The sequence below is a fragment of the Ursus arctos genome, unplaced genomic scaffold (assembly GCF_023065955.2).
Source record: "Ursus arctos isolate Adak ecotype North America unplaced genomic scaffold, UrsArc2.0 scaffold_19, whole genome shotgun sequence".
In the NCBI taxonomy this organism is placed as follows: Eukaryota; Metazoa; Chordata; class Mammalia; order Carnivora; family Ursidae; genus Ursus; species Ursus arctos.
Genome location: NW_026622863.1, coordinates 54,273,795 through 54,290,130, shown reverse-complemented (window position 1 = coordinate 54,290,130; position 16,336 = coordinate 54,273,795). Strand labels below are relative to the sequence as shown.

Genomic DNA, 16,336 nt, shown 5'->3' with positions numbered 1-16,336 from the left:
CAGCTTGGAATTTCCTGAAGCTGGGGCAGTCTGGCTGTTTAGAAGGGTAATTTCTTCCAGATTGCCGCAGTTGGAGGAGAGACAGAGTGTGTGTGTGTAGAGGGAGGACAGGAGAGAGGAAGGGAGAGGGAGGGAGAGAGACAAAGAGAGACAGAGGGAGTGGAAGAGAGAGAACGAAACAGACACGGTCCCTGAGTTCGCGGGAGGGTGGAGCTAGTCTCCGGGGGCAGCTCTGACCCCCGCTTTGGAGAGTTTCCTGATGAACGTCCCTGCCTGGAGCTTGTGCCTTTTGGTGACAAGAAGAGTCTCGGATTTGAGTGTTGGGAAGATCCGTCCCAGGCCGGTGTGAAGGAGGGCCTTCCCGTTGAAGGAGAGCAGAGTGCCCAGGGCGGAGGCTGGTTGGGGGAGAGGTGTGGAGATAGAGGCCCAGGGTGGAGGCTGGTCCGGTGGTGAGCTGGGGCTGGGGCTGCAGAAGAGAGTCTGTTCCACGGATCAGAAGGAGCTGCAGCTTGAACGAAATCTCCAAGAAGTGGCAGGTTACAGGGCAGAGGGAAGAAGGAAGAGAGGTCAGAGCAGGCTGGAGGCCAGGTGGAGCGGAGGGCACTAAGGTCTCCATAAAGTGGACTTCCTTTTGCCTGGAGAGATCAGCTCAAAAGCCACTGGAGACTGTGGAGTACTGAACCAGGCAGGGTGTGGACAGGATAGCAGGGTCAGATCCAGGTACTACAAAGTTCCCTCTGGGATTCACGAGGGGGATGGACGGACCGCAGCAGGCTGTGATTCAAATCCAGAGCAAAATTTAGACCCGGGCGGGGGTGGGGGGGGGTGGGGGAGGGGGGTTACACAAAACTCAGTAACTAAGATAAGTGATATATTTAAATACAGATTTTTGTTAAATATTTTTACAGATGTTAAAGTCACATCACATAAAAGGAACTATTTAAAAGCGGTGTTTGGTACATTCCCAGGGTTGTGCCACCACCACCTCTGTCTTGCTCCAAAACATTTGCATTCCCCACCCCCGCACAGAGGAAACCCCTTACTCATCAGCAGTTCCTCCCTATCTCCCCTCCCCCTGCTCCTGACAGCCACCAATCTGCTTTCCATCTCTGTGGGTTTGCTTGTTCCCCATGTTTCATATACAGGGAATCCTAGGTACGGGGCCTTCTGTGCGTGGCTTCTCTCACAGAGTGGGATGTCCTCAAGGGTCACCCACATCACAGCATGGGGCGGCGTTGAATATTTTTCAAGGCTGAATAATATTCCATGGCATGGATAGACCACATTTTGTTTAGGGTGAATAAGATTTTAATGCAATATTTTAAGGATGGATGCAGGAAAAATCCATAATGAACAAAAAAAAATCAAAAACTTCAAATAAACGGGGTGCCTGGGTGGCTGAGTCATTAAGCATCTGCCGTCGGCTCAGGTCATGATCCCAGGGTCCTGGGATCGAGCCGCACATCAGGTTCCCTCCTCAATGGGGAGTCTGCTTCTCCCTCTCCCTCTGTGCTCTCTGTCTCTCAAATAAAATAAATAAAAAAATCTTAAACCCCCCCCCCAAACTTCAAATAAAGACAGGATCAGGGTTATGATAAGCTTTATTGGATCCTGGGGCTCAAAGGAAAAATCAGTCACACTGATGACATCTTCATCTAAAACGTTGATATTTTGTTCATCATGGATGTGTGATTGATTCTTTTGTTGCATTTATTTATTTATTTGTTGTGTCACATTGTTGTCAATCTTGGTTACTGACTCTTTGATGTTGCCTTATTTTTTTTATTTTTTATTTTTTTTGGCATCACCCTCCTCCTGGCCCTGGCCAGGAGGCTGGGAGGCTGGGTGCAGGGGCCACAAGGATGGAGAAGGTACAACCAAAAGGGATCCGGATAGGCTTACTTGGACTTAAGAACAAAGACAGACAGGATTTGCAGGAGAGAGAGGAGCCAAGGATGAGAGGATTGGTTTTCTGTCGCTGGTGTAAGGGATCTCCACAACCTGTGTGGTTGACAGCCACCCACATTTTTTTTTTTTTTTAAGATTTTTATTTATTTATGTGACAGCGAGAGAGGGAACACAGCAGGGGGAGTGGGAGAGGAAGAAGCAGGCTCACAGCGGAGGAGCCCGATGTGGGACTCGATCCCGGCACGCCGGGATCACGCCCTGAGGCGAAGGCAGACGCTTTAACGACTGCACCACCCAGGCGCCCCTGCCACCAACATTTTTATTCCACAGTTTCTGTAAGTCGGAGTCTGGGTGGGACCTTAGGTCTGCCAGGGCTGAAATCAAGATGCCAGCAGGGCTGTGCCCCTTACTTGGAATAATCCTCTTCCAAGCTCATTGGAGCCATTGGCTGAATTCATTTCCTCATGGGAGTAGCCCTGAGGTCTCCGGCTCCTGCCAGCTGGGGGCTGGTGTCTGGAAGCTGCCTGCGTCTTTCTGGTACTTTCCATGCAGCTCCCCTCTGCTGGCGGTGAGTCGGATCCCTCTGAGGCTTCAAATCTCTCTGATTTCCCGTTCTGCTCATCTCTCTCCTGCCTCTAGCCAGAGAAAGTCCTCTGCTTTCACGGGCTCATGTGATTAGATTGGGCCCACCTGGATAACACAGGTGTATCGATCAGGGTTCTCCAGGGAACCAGAACATATCCTACGTGTATATACATACACACACGTCTTAAGATATGTGTATTAAGATATATAACTAGGATATCTATATAGTTAAGATATATAAAATATTAATTTTTACCGATTACCAGGTAATACATATCCCTAATCACACATATATGATTTATTGTAAGGAATTGGATTTTGCGCTTGTAGGGGCTGGCTAGCCACAAGTCCGCAGGGCAGAGTGGAAACCCTATTGGGCAGGAGCAGATGCTGCTGTCTTGAAGAATTTCTTCTCCAGAGAAACCTTTGCTTTACTCAACTGATTGGATGAGGCCCACCCATGCTCTCAAGGGTAATCTCCTTTAGTTAGAGTCAAGGGATTGCAGGTGTCAACCACGTCTACCAAATGCTTCCACAGCAACACCTGGGTTAGTGTTTGAGTGCATAACCAGGCACCGTGGCCAGGCCACGTGGACACAATAAGATTCACCATCACACCAGGATAATCTTTTTTTTTTTTTTAAAGATTTTATTTATTTATCCGACAGAGATAGAGACAGCCAGCGAGAGAGGGAACACAAGCAGGGGGAGTGGGAGAGGAAGAAGCAGGCTCCCATTGGAGGAGCCTGACCTGGGGCTCGATCCCAGAACGCCGGGATCACGCCCTGAGCCGAAGGCAGACGCCCAACGACTGAGCCACCCAGGCGCCCCCACGATAATCTTTTTTAAGATCTGTAAGATACTTGAATTGTATCTGCAAAGTCCCTTTGCTATGTGATCAACATATTCATATGTTTCAGGCATTCATGCCTGGACATCTTTAGAGGTGCATTCTGTCTACCCCAACAACCCTCAGAGAGCAGGTCTTGGGGGATGGTGGGGCCAACACCAAAGCGGAGAACTTGGGGTCGGGGGGAGCAGGCCAGTGAGACAGGCTGGGGCCTATACCCAGGAAAGCGGGAAGCATGGCTGGCTCTGTGGGCAACTGACCTGCACAGCCCCTTGGGGCCCCATGCTCAGAAGGGCTCTGCACTTGGTTTAATGATTTACTGTGACCCTCTTGAAATTATTAATAATTTTGAACAAGGGACCCCACATTTTTACTTTGCACCCCACCAATTGCATAGACGGTTCTGGACTGAAATGCAGGAAGAGCAGAGGCTTGGGACAAAGCCTCTGAGAAGGGTAACATTGGAGGGATAGCAAGAAGGAAAGGAACTTGGCAGGTCCTGGGCAGCAGCCAGAGAAGGAAGGGGAGAGAGATGGGCTCCAGAAGCTCAGGGAGGTTGCACAGTCCCTCCCCGCAGTTTCAAAAGCAGGTCAACAATGATAACAAGATGCACTGGATTCAGTAACAACCCAGAGACAGCTGTGGCCTGGGTGAGTTGTAAGGGGCTGGCACCGGAAGCCAGATTGGGGCGGGTGGGGGAGGCAGGAGAGAGGAGGTGAAGACCCCAGGAGTCTGGCAGTGACAGGAAGGAAGAAGGAGAGATAGGGTATCTGGAGGGAGAGGTAAGGGTCAGAGAAAGAGTGTTGCTTCTTTGCTTGGTTTGGATACATTTGGTACTATTTTGTTGTTGTTTTTTTTTTAGTGTCATTTTTAGTTACATGAACAATACATGAATACACCCTGTTTGTAAAGAACGAGAGAGAAATAAACTTTGACTAGTAAGGTTTGGACAACCTCTCCCAATACAATCTCCATCTCATGTATCCCCTGAAATTAGTATGGGGTGTTTGCCTCCCAAATGGGCCGGGTCCTTGCAAACACACAGACGGGCATTTCCCATCTCTGTGCTGTTGCCATTTGGGGCCAGATCATTCTTTGCCATGGGTGGGCTCCCCTGTGCATTTGGGGTGTTCAGCTGCATCCCTGCCCTCCACCCACGGGTTGCCGGTAGCTCCCCCCACCCCCAGTGTGGTCAACTAACAACGTTTCTCTATTTCCCTGGTGGGGGGACATTGCCCCCTGTTGAGAACTGCTGACCTAGATGGCGGTCCAAGAAAACATTTTAGATGCACAAATGAACTCCTACTGGATGATTTTGACCTACCACTTTTTTCTTTCCCACTTAGCAGTTTCTTTTGGGAATCATTCATCGTTACTGCATACAGATTTTATTTTAGTTTATGTTTTTAGGTAATCTCTACGTCCAACATGGGGCTCAAATTCACGACCCCAAGATCAAGAGTTACATGCTCGGGGCGCCTGGGTGGTGCAGTTGTTAAGCATCTGCCTTCGGCTCAGGGCGTGATCCCGGCGTTCCGGGATCGAGCCCCACATCAGGCTCCTCTGCTGGGAGCCTGCTTCTTTCTCTCCCACTCCCCCTGTTGTGTTCCTTCTCTCACTGGCTGTCTCTCTGTCAAATAAATAAATAAAATCTTAAAAAAAAAAAAAAAGAGTTACATACTCTACCGACTGAGCCAGCCAGGAGCCCCTACATACAGGTTTTTTTTTTTTAATTAATTTTTTAAAATCTTAGATAACAGCTGCTACAGCTAATAACGTGTGCAGGTGGGATTTGAACTCAGGCAGGCTGACCCTGACAGAGAAGGAGCAATGCAAGATCCAGGAGAAGGTATGCTCTATGATGGAGAGAGCCCCCCGGAGCAAGGAAGACAGGGATCTGTCTGACAGGACTTTCTGGAATGATGAGAATGTCCTATTATCTGCATTGTACTATATGGTAACCACATGTGGCTGCTGAGCACTTGGAATGTGGCTAGCAGAATGGAAGAACTGAAATTTAAATTTTACTTAATTTTAATTGATTTAGAAGGAAATTGCCAGTAGTGGCTGGTGTTGGCTAGTCCAGGTCCAGAGCACATGAAGTGGGTTTAGCCCAGGGCAGGGGAGTTGCTTGCTGCTTCTTGAAAGAGCAGGCGGAAGGTGGAGGGGTGACTGCAGCCTGGCCATCTTATGTGGGGGTGGGGTAGGGGTGGGTGGGTGCTGGGGAGGCTCCCCCCCCCCCCAGGCCTGGATCCTGGCGCCAAGGAGGCTGGGGTGGGCAGGCAAGGTGTTAGTTCAGCTGTGCTGGACAGGAAGGGGAAGAGGGCTCAGATCTGAGCCCCAGAACTGCAGGACAACATCTGTTGAGCCCTTGCTGTGTGCCAGGCCAATGCACAGGCTACGGGGATTTCTCCAGCTGCTCAGGGATGTGAACGGGGGAGGCCGAGGGGCGAAGTGACCCAGGGTCATGTTTTGCCATCAGAAAGGATTTCTTTTTTTTTTTTTTTTAAAGATTTTATTTATTTATTTGACAGAGATAGAGACAGCCAGCGAGAGAGGGAACACAAGCAGGGGGAATGGGAGAGGAAGAAGCAGGCTCATAGCGGAGGAGCCTGATGTGGGGCTCGATCCCGTAATGCCAGGATCACGCCCCATCAGAAAGGATTTCTACCACTCAAAAGGACTTTGAAACACCACCATCTAGGTTCAGAGGGAGAGGAGAAAGACCCAGAGAGATAGGGACAGAGACAGAGACAGAGAGGCAGAAACACACACAAAGAGGAAGAGAAGTCTATAGAGAGAGGATGCCCCAGAAAGATGGAGACAGATAGAGGGAGGGAGGCAGAAGAAGGAGTGAGCACGAGGCCAGCAGAGGGAGCCCCAGGAGAACCATTGCACTGGGAGTGGCCTGCAGCCAGTCCGCCTGCTTCCCAGGACTGCTGAGCTCTGACGCTGGAGCTCCGTCTCTTGAGTCTCAGCTCCTTCCTCCTTCTGCTGAGCCATCTCCCGGTACCCCATGCAACCATGACCATCTACAGTTCCTTCCTCCTCTGCCCCCATCCCACCAGGAACAGTCCCTGGGAGCCTGCTGCAGGTTCTGTGAAAGAAAGGAGCAACTTTTCTGGTACAAGTAGCAAAGCTGAGGAAGGAGGGAAGGACCAAAAGATGATCCTTGCAAACTTCTGGCCAAAGTACCGTGAGCCGTGGTTTTCCCTCTGCGGTGAAGGAGAGGATTCCTAAGGTCCTTCTCTCCTTGATGCTGAACGGTGGGTGGCGGGTGGGTGGGTGGATTGTGGCAAAAGCCCATTCATTGGCCTCACACAGACTTGACTTCATGTTTCACTTCCACCATCTCTTGCCCTTTAGCCCCAGGCTAGTCATTTTCAACTCTTAGCTGCAATGTCTTCATCTGTGTCAGCTGTCAGCCATCCTAACAGTAATCTATAAAAACAGCTACTGTTCCTGAACACAGACAGTGTATCAGGCTGCATCTAGACACATAGCGACCAGGGCAATGATGATGGCAATCGTGGTAGTAACAGCTCCCATTCTCCCAGAGATAGCATGAGGGCTAACTCTATGTCAGACACTTTACTCCACACATCACACATAGAAACTGTTTAATTTCTTACCCAAACCCTGTGAAGTAGGTCCTAGCATTATCCTCATTCTATAGGTGACAACACAGAGGTTTGAGGGTGGCTTTCCCTAAGTCCCAACATAGTTGAGGAGACAGAGCTACGATCACATCACTGCCTAGCTCTGGATCCTGCCCTCCTAGCTAAACGTTTTGCCTCCTGTGAAAGGCTGAGTATAATAATCTCTGACCATCAGTCTTCCAAACATTCCTACGAAGCAGTCACCATTATCACTGCCATATTACAGAAGAGCCAAGTGAGCCTCAAAGAGGTGAAATGATATTCCCAAGGACCCAGAGCTAGCAAGAGGCAGCTCAAGGTTTTGAAACCAGTTTGATGTGCCCCCCCAAAAAAGTCCAGTATCTTTTGGTCATACCCAATAGCTGGTACCCTGAACCTGGTCTGGTAAGAGATGTTCTGAGGCAGATAGGGAGAGCTAACATTGTATGACCCCACAGGCTGTTCCAGTGGCTGGCATGCTGAGTATGGGGCCAACATCCTGAGCTTCCAAATTCGATCTCTGTTCAGGATGCACAGATGGTGAAGGGAGTCTGAATTAATGTCAACTACTGGCATCTCCCTGTATTTTTCCAACTCACCCTCACGCTCTGACTGAATATTTTCTGACTTCTGTGTGGGGGCTACATAGGAGATCCAAAGATGGGGGTTCACTGAGACAAACTTGCCAACCAAGATATCAGAATAGAGTAACTTTGTTGCCCTCATAGACTCTGGCCATGGTGCTGAAACGGACCAAATGTCCAAGGGCCAATCAGCACCACAGACAGCAACCGCAGAGCCCACCCTCCCGGGGTTGGGTCCCGATGGGTGAAATGGGGAGGGTGTCTATGCACAGGTCCAGGGGTGTTGGGGACACCCAAAAGAGGCAATTTTGCAGTAGGCAGGGAAGCTCAACATGTAGACGAGGATGAGCTGGACCACAGAACGCTGTCATCTGGGGAACATAATTTCTACTGTACCCTGGGGCAGGCAGAGAGACAGCAAACATCAAAGGACTCTGGGGTTGGTTGGGTCATTATGTTGTCCTTTCTGGATACAAGTGTACAGTCTGGGTGCGATAAAAACGCACCCACAAACTGTCAGGGCTGTGCTGCCCACTTTACAAACAAACATCACATCATTGCTTTTTCTCCTATCGCAGTAAAGTTCATATAACATAAAACTGACTGTTCACCATTTAAAAGTGTACATTCAGTGGCGTTTGGTACAGTTTTGTGCAACCATCACCTCTAACTAGTTTCAGGATATGTTCATCATCCCCAAAGGAAACCCTTTACTCATTGTTTCATCTAGAGGCCCTCCTTCAACTGCTTTGTCACTGAAATCCTCCAAAGGCATGCTTGCATGCGTGGGCTTCCATGGCACCCTCTCGTGGTTTGTAGCACACCCTGCTGAGCCCCTGCCCTCTCCCCAAGGTCCCGCTCAGCTGCTAAGTACCCTCTCCATCCCTCTGGCACCACTTTCCTGCCTGGGCAACACCACCTAAGCAAGGGTCACTGATTGGGAGGCAGTAAATGGCAACACCTATTTGCGGTGTTGGGGTCTTTCTATAGGGGTAAGTTTCAACAGAGCGTCACCACCTTATCCTCCTGCTTCTTTGGGAATCAAGGGTGGTTGCTTTCACATAGAAAAAGAAGTGATTTTTTGGGGAGAGTGGCCCTGACCACGGTGCCCAGGTTCCCTGCAGCAGGCGGGGGACACTCTCTGCGGGGGCCACATGGCCTCTGAATCCACAGGGCTGCTTCCTGGCTTGTGTCCATAGCAGAGCCCATGGGTCTGGACCTTCTGTTTCTTTGAGGCTGGAGAGCACACAGGTCTGGACGTCAGACATGCGGTTTCAGGCCAAGAATCATAGAGCATGTGGGTCTTGATGCCCAGAGGGATGGAAGACATAGAGAGCTTGATTCTCTTGTCCTGGAAAAACAGGGGCTACAGGGGCTGGGTCTGCCCTGGGCTTGTGCGCCAGGTCTGGGGAAAGCCCCGCATCTGTGTCCCCCCATTGAGGAGGACACCACAAACCCATCCTTTGTCCCTGTCAGACCTCACCTTGCTGACCGCAGGACCCTGAGGCAGTCCCTTCCCCAGGACTCCGGCTCTGCCTGGGAGCCCACCTGGTGTCCATGGCTCAGCCAACCACTCCCATGGGCTCTGACCCTAAAAGGCCCAAGCCTTTCTCTTGCCTGCTTCTTCCTTCTGGGAGGTCACTGAAGGTCTTAGAAGCCCCAGGACACAGTCGGGTCCTCAGCCTTCCTCCCCAGGGTGAACAGGTGGCACAAACGCTGGACAAGGCCACTGGACATGTCAGAGTCCAGTGGATGCTTTCAGTCCCTCCAGGAACCGGGCACTAGTAGAAACTCTGAAAGGAACATAGGATTTGCTGAAACGTAAAGGCCGGTAGAGCTGTAAGAGAAGCTTTTGAGAATCAAGGACAAGCAAAAGCCCTAAGCTGCTAGCAGCCTGGGAGGGAGGGGAACAGGCAGGGAGGAGTCTGACTGTGCGTCGTCATCAGGGATGGGGCTCCAGACCACCTCCCCTAGTCATGGTCCCGTGTTCTGTGCCGTAAATGGACCCTGGGAGGGGGTCCAGACAAGAACCAGCCAAGGAGCCCCGCCCACCAACGTTCGCACAAACAATTGTTTCTTTAGTGCTTTTACATCTGTAGACTTTAGGGCTTTCTGTTAAAACCGGGATTTTCTTTTTAAAGATTTTATTCTTAAGTAATCTGCACAGCCAACGTGGGGCTTCAACTACGGCCCCAAGAGCAAGAGTCACAGGCTCTATGGACGGAACCAGCCAGGCACCCCAGAGCTGGGATGGAAGTCAGCATGAAAGTCGTCCTGTCCTGCCTCCTCCTCCAGCCCCGCAGCCCCGTCACCGCCCCCTAAAAAGAGAGGCTGGCCTGACCAGCTGAGAGTCAGGGGTGAGTGAAGCAGAGGGGGGCAGAGACAAGAGCAGCGAACCTGAGCCGAACACCACCTGCCCTGTGCATTTCTCTTTTTCAAATAAGTAATTGTGAGATCCATTGCTGAACGTCTTCTGATAATTTGAGCCCTGCCGTCACTGTGACAACATCTTCTCGTTCACAGATGAATGTGCAGGGCCTGGAAACAATCTAAGGGTTCAAATGGACATTTGCTGGGTGACTGGCAGACAAAAAGAAATCCCCATATATGGAGTTCTTGAGAAGGGAAGTGGTATTCCCTTGGGCACACCCAGGTTGTATGTGGCCAATGAGGCTGACTCAGGATTGGAAACTGGGTCCCCACCCTCTTCAGGAAGAGGTCGTGCCTGGTAGGTGGAAGCTTGGGCATACCACAGATCAGGTCTCACTTGTCTGCAGGAAAGCAGGCATCCTTTGGAGCCCCTTCCCCTGAGCCCACCAATGGGAAAGCCCCCTGCTGCCGGCATCCTGTGGGTCTGTCTGTTCTGCCAGTTTCTGTGGTTTTGTCCATCTGTGCAGGCTTGTCCAGTGGGAAGCAGCGCCATGACCATCACCTTCATGGTCCTTCTCTGCCTCGGTGAGTTTTTGGAAGGTTGGGGGTAGACACCTGTGTGGGAGAGGGGAGCCCCTCAGAGCCAGGCTGTGATCTCTCAGGAGATCTCATGAATTTGGGATGCTCAGCAAAGGCGGGGATCTGCTCAGGAGTCACTGGCCTCTCACTGGGATCTCTCTTCCAGGACCGCGTCTGGGCCAGATGACCCACGTGCAGGCAGGTGAGCCCAATCCCGAGGGTCCCAGGTCCCACTTTCTCCTTGGGCACAATAGAGGACCCCCCCTGCCCTGCCAGAGCATCTGGAGGATGGAGGAGAGGAATCTTAAATTGATCAATAAAGAACATGTACAAGGGGCCGGAGGGCTGAGAGCTAGGGGAAACTGAGGCATAGGGATTATAGGGACTGCAACTCAGACTCTCTTCCAGAGACGCTGCTCACACCCATCATCTGGGCAGAGCCAGGCCCTGAGGTGGCCCAGGGGAAGCCTGTGAGCATCTGGTGTCAGGGGTCTCAGCACGCTGACCAGTACTTCCTGTACCGGGAAGGGGTCTCAGAGCCCTTGAGAAGAGAGTTTCCCATGGGACCCAGCAACAAGGCCAAGTTCCCATTCCCACACATGACCTACAACCTTGCTGGGCGCTACTTCTGCTTGTATCACCGACGAACACGCCGGTCCATTCCCAGCAAGCCTCTGGACTTGGCGGTCACAGGTGAGCGGGCCCTTCCATCTGCACAGGTGAGGTGGCTGTGCCCCGGAAGGGACCTCCCTTTCTACAGCAGCGTCCCATCGACAATCAGGGGGTGGTGTTCCTCTCTCCCCCTTTTTTATTATGGTAAAGCACTTATAACAAGATCTACCTTCTTCTCAGATTCTTAAGCGCACAACACAGTATTGTTATAAGCACGGAGCTGCCCAGCAGGTCTCCAGAACGGAATCCTCTTGCAGAACCAAAGCTCTATACCCATGATCCTCCCCCTTCCCCTCCCTGCAGCCCCCAGCAACCCCCATTCTACTCTCTGCCTCTACGAATCTGACCATCTTTGGATTCCTCATAGAAGTGGAATCATGCAATATGTGTCCCTCTGTGCCTACCCTAATTCACCTAGCACAACGTCCTCAGGCGCCCCCTCCCCTTTGAACACATCTGGCTTTTTCTCTCCCAGGAATGTTCAACAAACCCAGCCTCGTGGCGCTCCCCAGCCCCATCGTGACCTCGGGAGGGAGCGTGACCCTCCAGTGTGGCTCATGGCAGGCATTTGACTGGTTCGTTCTGTGTAGCGAAGGAGGCGAGGGCCACCCCAGACACTTGGACGCACAGCACCAAGCTGACGGGTGGTTCCAGGCGCTCTTCCCCGTGGACCCCGTGAGCCCAAGTCACAGGCCAACGTACAGGTGCTATGGTTATTTCTCGAGTTCCCCCTATGTGTGGTCCACCTCCAGCCTCATTTTGGAGCTGCTGATCTCAGGTGAGGAATTCAGGGCACGACCCTAGAACTCCTTGGGTGTCCAGATCAGTGAGAGAAGCCTCATCTCAGGTGGAGCACTGGGCAGGATGAGGTTGGGGCAAGAGGGCTCAGGACTCAGAGGCAGCAGTGGGAGGCCTGTGGGAGGAGGAGGAACCTGACCGCCTTGGAAACCAGAACCGCCTTTTCTCCCAGGTGTGTCTAGGAAACCATCCCTGTCAGTCTTGCCAGGGCCGGTGGTGGCTCCTGGACAGAGCCTGACCCTCCAGTGTCGCTCTGATGTCAGCTACGACAGATTCGCTCTGTCCAAGGAGGGCGCAGGTGACCCTCCCCAGTACCTTGCCAGGCAGCTCCAGGAGGGACTCTCTGGGGCTGACTTCGCCCTGGGCCCTGTGAGACCCTCCCACGGGGGCCGGTACACGTGCTATGGTGGACACACCCTCTCCTCCAAGTGGTCCGCCCCCAGTGACCTCCTGGACATCCTGGTCGCAGGTGAGGAGTCATATCCCAGCCCGCACTTCACTTTTCCTGGACTGGCATCTCAGGGTCTTGTTGGAGGTGGGGGCGGGGAGCACAGGCAGAGAGGCGCCAGCACAGGAAAGTGCGAGATCTTCGAGATCTTCGGCAATCTGGAAGCGGAAGCAGCTGCACTTGGGTGGAGCACCTGAGTGACAGCTCGGCTCAGGGGAGGGGCGAGAGCGCGGAGCCGCCCCTAACACCCAGGACTCTCTCTCCCAGTCCTGCCGCCGCAGGGGCCAGCTCCCACTCTGTCTGCCTGGCCGAGCCCCACTGTGGCCCCAGGAGAGAATGTGACCCTGCGCTGTCAGAGCCCCAGCTTGTTTGATGCGTTCCTTCTGTCCAAGGAGGGGGAAGCCGGGCCCCCCCTGCACCTCAGGTCTCAGCACCAAGATGGAGTATTTCAGGCGAACTTTCCCTTGCGCCCTGCGACTCTGGATCACGGGGGGACTTACAGGTGCTACGGGTCACTGGGCAGCACCCCTTTCCTGCTGTCGCACCCCAGCGACCCCCTGGAGCTCGTGGTCACAGGTGAGGGGCTGTCGGAATGTCTTCCTCCCCATCCCTTCTGTCTCGTGTCTGGATGACCTCTCTGCAGGCACCTTGTCCTTCCCTCCTCTGCCCCACACCTCCCGCTGGGCCCCCACCCACGTGTGAAATGCAGCCTCTCTGAAAAAGCCAGAGGCCTTGCTTTTCCCTCCGTCTTTCACGGGAGGGCATCGACAGGGTCTATGCCAGCTAGTGTTCACAAATGGGGTACAAGAAGAGTAGTTACCTCCCAATCTCTGCTACCACTTGCTCAATCCTCCCAAATCAGCCTGACCACACTCGGCTACATTTTCCCCCCAAACAGTCCGGGACACCCTACAAACATATTTTCCGTGGGTGGGCAAACATCAACATCTTACAGACACAGTTCTGATCAGCTCTATTTGTTTTTAATGAAATAATACGTTCTAAAGAATTATCTGGTATCAGTGTATGTAAGTCTCTTCTACACTTTTTAATGGTTGTTTAGTAGTTTCTTGCTTGAAAGGGTCAGGATATATGTATCCAATGCCCTCTAATTCGGCAGTTTGTTTGTTCCCAGCCTTTTGATACTTCAGACTATCCTGTGATGACTGTCCTTGCACGTACCCAACGCCCAGGGCTGTGTGGATGCAATTGCCCCTTATCTCATGGTGAAGTTCTTAGAACAGAATAGCTTAGGCAGAGGACAGGGACATTCATTGTGTGCCAGATACTGGCCCTCCCTTCCTATGCCTCACGGTTTGCTCCCCTTCAGGTTTGACTTAAAATCCTCTTCCAAATGACACCTTGGCTGCTGACCCTATACAAAGACCCCGTTCACACCTCTTATAATTTTTATTTTTTTATTTTTTTAAATTATTATTATTTTTAAAGATTTTATTTATTTATTTGACAGAGATAGAGACAGCCAGCGAGAGAGGGAACACAAGCAGGGGGAATGGGAGAGGAAGAAGCAGGCTCATAGCGGAGGAGCCTGATGTGGGGCTCGATCCCATAACGCCGGGATCACACCCTGAGCCGAAGGCAGACGCTTAACCGCTGTGCCACCCAGGCGCCTCAACCTCTTATTATTTTTAAAAGGTGTTTCATCAGTCCTAAATGTATTATAGACTTCTCTATTCATAGCTCCACATTATCTGATACACATTTTCCTCCTCCTTCTCCTTCTTCCTTGAGCGTGGAGCCCAATGTGGGGCTCGAACTCACAACCTTGGGATCCAGACCTGAGCTGAGATCAAGAGTCAGATGCTTAATGACTGAGTCATCCAGGCACTGCACATTTTTCTTCTTCTCCTCCTTTTTTACAAAAAATTTGGTTGATTTCAATTTATTTTTTCATTTTTTTATTTTTCATTTTGTTTTATGTTTTTGCTAACTCCACATTTTACTTCTTAATAAGAACATTGATTTTTCTTTATTAACTTCACCAAGACCCACGCGGGCATGCTGGCCCACGTACCCTGTGTATTGCATGCATACAATTGTCTCACCACATATGTCTCTATTTGCATACAGATATACGTTACATATAAAATACATTATATGATGTATAATGTGTATATTGTTTGTATTTATGTATAGTATGTGATTTTATATATTTTTATACATAAATATATCCTATATCAAATGTGTAAATAATATACATAAATACACACATATGTATATAAGTACATCTATTTGTATTTCCAGATAGTCCGTAACTATTAGCTCAATAGTGAATGAATGAATGAATGAATGGATGGATGGATGGATGGATGAAATAGGAAAAGAAAATCATTTGAAGGTTCTTAACATAGATGCGGGATAAAACAGAATGAGCCAAGGCTGAGCAGAGACTGGTAGCCCTGGGTGCCCAGCCCTTTGTGTTTCTGACCTTCAGGAATCCCTGGGGTTCCTCTCATCCATGAATCCAGGCTTCTCAGCTAAGGATTAACTCAGGACCCTCCTCACCAGGAAATTAAGCTCAGTGTGGGCTATTGCTCAGTCTGCTGAGAGAGCAAGAAAGATCTAGACCTGAGGGATTTCCAAACAGGTGCACTGTCAGCTCATGGCGTGGGGAGTGGCGGAACCCTTTTTTGTCATTGAGACCCCAGAGCAAAGTCTAAATGCAAAGGAATCGGAGACAAGAGGGATTGCGCCTCACCTCCGGCTGCGGGAGGGATCACTGTGAGAGCCGAGCTCGCTCCTCGGGACAGGGGAAGGGAGAGTTGATCGTTCAGATCCTCGGGGGAACGCTGGGCTGAGATGTCCCCAGCTACTCATTTGCTCTGCTTTCCTGACTCTCAGGGGCTGCTGTTACTCTCACCCCGTCCGTGGAGACTCCAGACTCCACGAGTGGTGAGTAACGGAACACAGGCTGGGGCACATATGACCTGTTCAAGGGGAGGGGAGACCTAGAGCTCCCCTCTGGGTGCCGTGGTGGACGTGACCTGTCCTACCGTGCATGACCTCTCTGTGCCATTGTCCCCAGCCCCACTCCCAGATCACACACTGGAGAATCTCATCCGAATGGGTCTGTCCACACTGGTCCTGGTGGCGCTAGCGGTGTGGGTCTTTCAGGCGTGGCACAGCCAGAGAGGTTCCCACGGTGAAACCGAGAGGTAACGTGAGGACGACGCTGCACACACTCTTTGGGGTTTGTAGAACCTTAGAACAGAACCACACACACACAAGGCTGCAATGACCCAGAAGATTCTGAAAAGGTTCATGAGCTGTGTGAACTCTGAGCTGAAGACCTAAAGGCAGCGAAGCCGTGTTGTCTGTGCGGGAGGCAAGGACCAAAGCTGGGAATGCTCCCCAGAGGGGGCTTCTCTACCACCAGCCTTACCCCTGCCTCGCTGTTCCTTAGTGTCGGGCTTCTGTCATTCCCCCATCCTGATGACATGAAGCTTCATCCCACAGAACGTTTGTGTCCATAACTCCATTCCCTTTTTTGTTCTGTTCCAACACTGTGTGTCGCAAATGTCTTTTTTATCATGTGCACGCCCCCCCCCCCCCCGCCCCCCGCCGCCATGTGAGTTTCCGGTCTGTGCCTCCGGCTCTAAGCGCAGAGACTCAGGTCATGTGGTTGAGCAACTGCTTCGACAGACCGAAATTTCTATCCCGCCTGGAAGGTGCAAGCCCAGAATGACATCCCAGCACCCTCTCTGGATTGTGCAGGCTTCTCTCTCTTCCCCAGGTGCTGCCTGCACGGCTCTTCCCCCCGCACAGGCACCTGGAATCGGCACTCTCCTGCCTGAGCCTGCAGTGCTTCCTGGGTGGCTGGTGGTGATGATGGCTCCTTCCGAGCTGGGGTGCCAATTAAATGAGATTGTGAATTCCAAGATGA

At 51.5% G+C, this 16,336-nt stretch overlaps 1 protein-coding gene across 2 annotated transcripts; it reads left to right on the top strand.

Moving 5' to 3' along the window:
- Positions 1 to 10,286: 10,286 nt before the first annotated feature.
- LOC113247397 (leukocyte immunoglobulin-like receptor subfamily A member 2) lies at positions 10,287 to 16,336 on the top strand. Of its 2 annotated transcripts, XM_044380099.3 has the most exons (9): positions 10,289 to 10,520; positions 10,681 to 10,716; positions 10,923 to 11,207; positions 11,662 to 11,964; positions 12,157 to 12,453; positions 12,700 to 13,008; positions 15,295 to 15,345; positions 15,479 to 15,608; positions 16,187 to 16,336. In XM_044380099.3, the coding sequence occupies exons 1-9, from the start codon at positions 10,385 to 10,387 to the stop codon at positions 16,245 to 16,247; spliced, it is 1,608 nt and encodes a 535-aa protein (XP_044236034.3). In that variant the 5' UTR covers positions 10,289 to 10,384; the 3' UTR covers positions 16,248 to 16,336. The 2 variants fall into 2 exon arrangements, with proteins under 2 accessions (XP_057170020.1, XP_044236034.3); XM_057314037.1 differs by lacking the exons at positions 15,295 to 15,345; positions 15,479 to 15,608; positions 16,187 to 16,336 and adding an exon at positions 13,904 to 14,556 and having other exon boundaries at positions 10,287 to 10,520.

Coding starts and splice junctions, on each gene's coding strand:
- LOC113247397 (XM_044380099.3), top strand. CDS start 10,385: ATGGGAAAGCCCCCTGCTGCCGGCATCCTGTGGGTCTGTCTGTTCTGC. Junction 10,521..10,680: donor CATGGTCCTTCTCTGCCTCG/GTGAGTTTTTGG, acceptor TCTCTCTTCCAG/GACCGCGTCTGGGCCAGATG. Junction 12,454..12,699: donor CCTGGACATCCTGGTCGCAG/GTGAGGAGTCAT, acceptor TCTCTCTCCCAG/TCCTGCCGCCGCAGGGGCCA.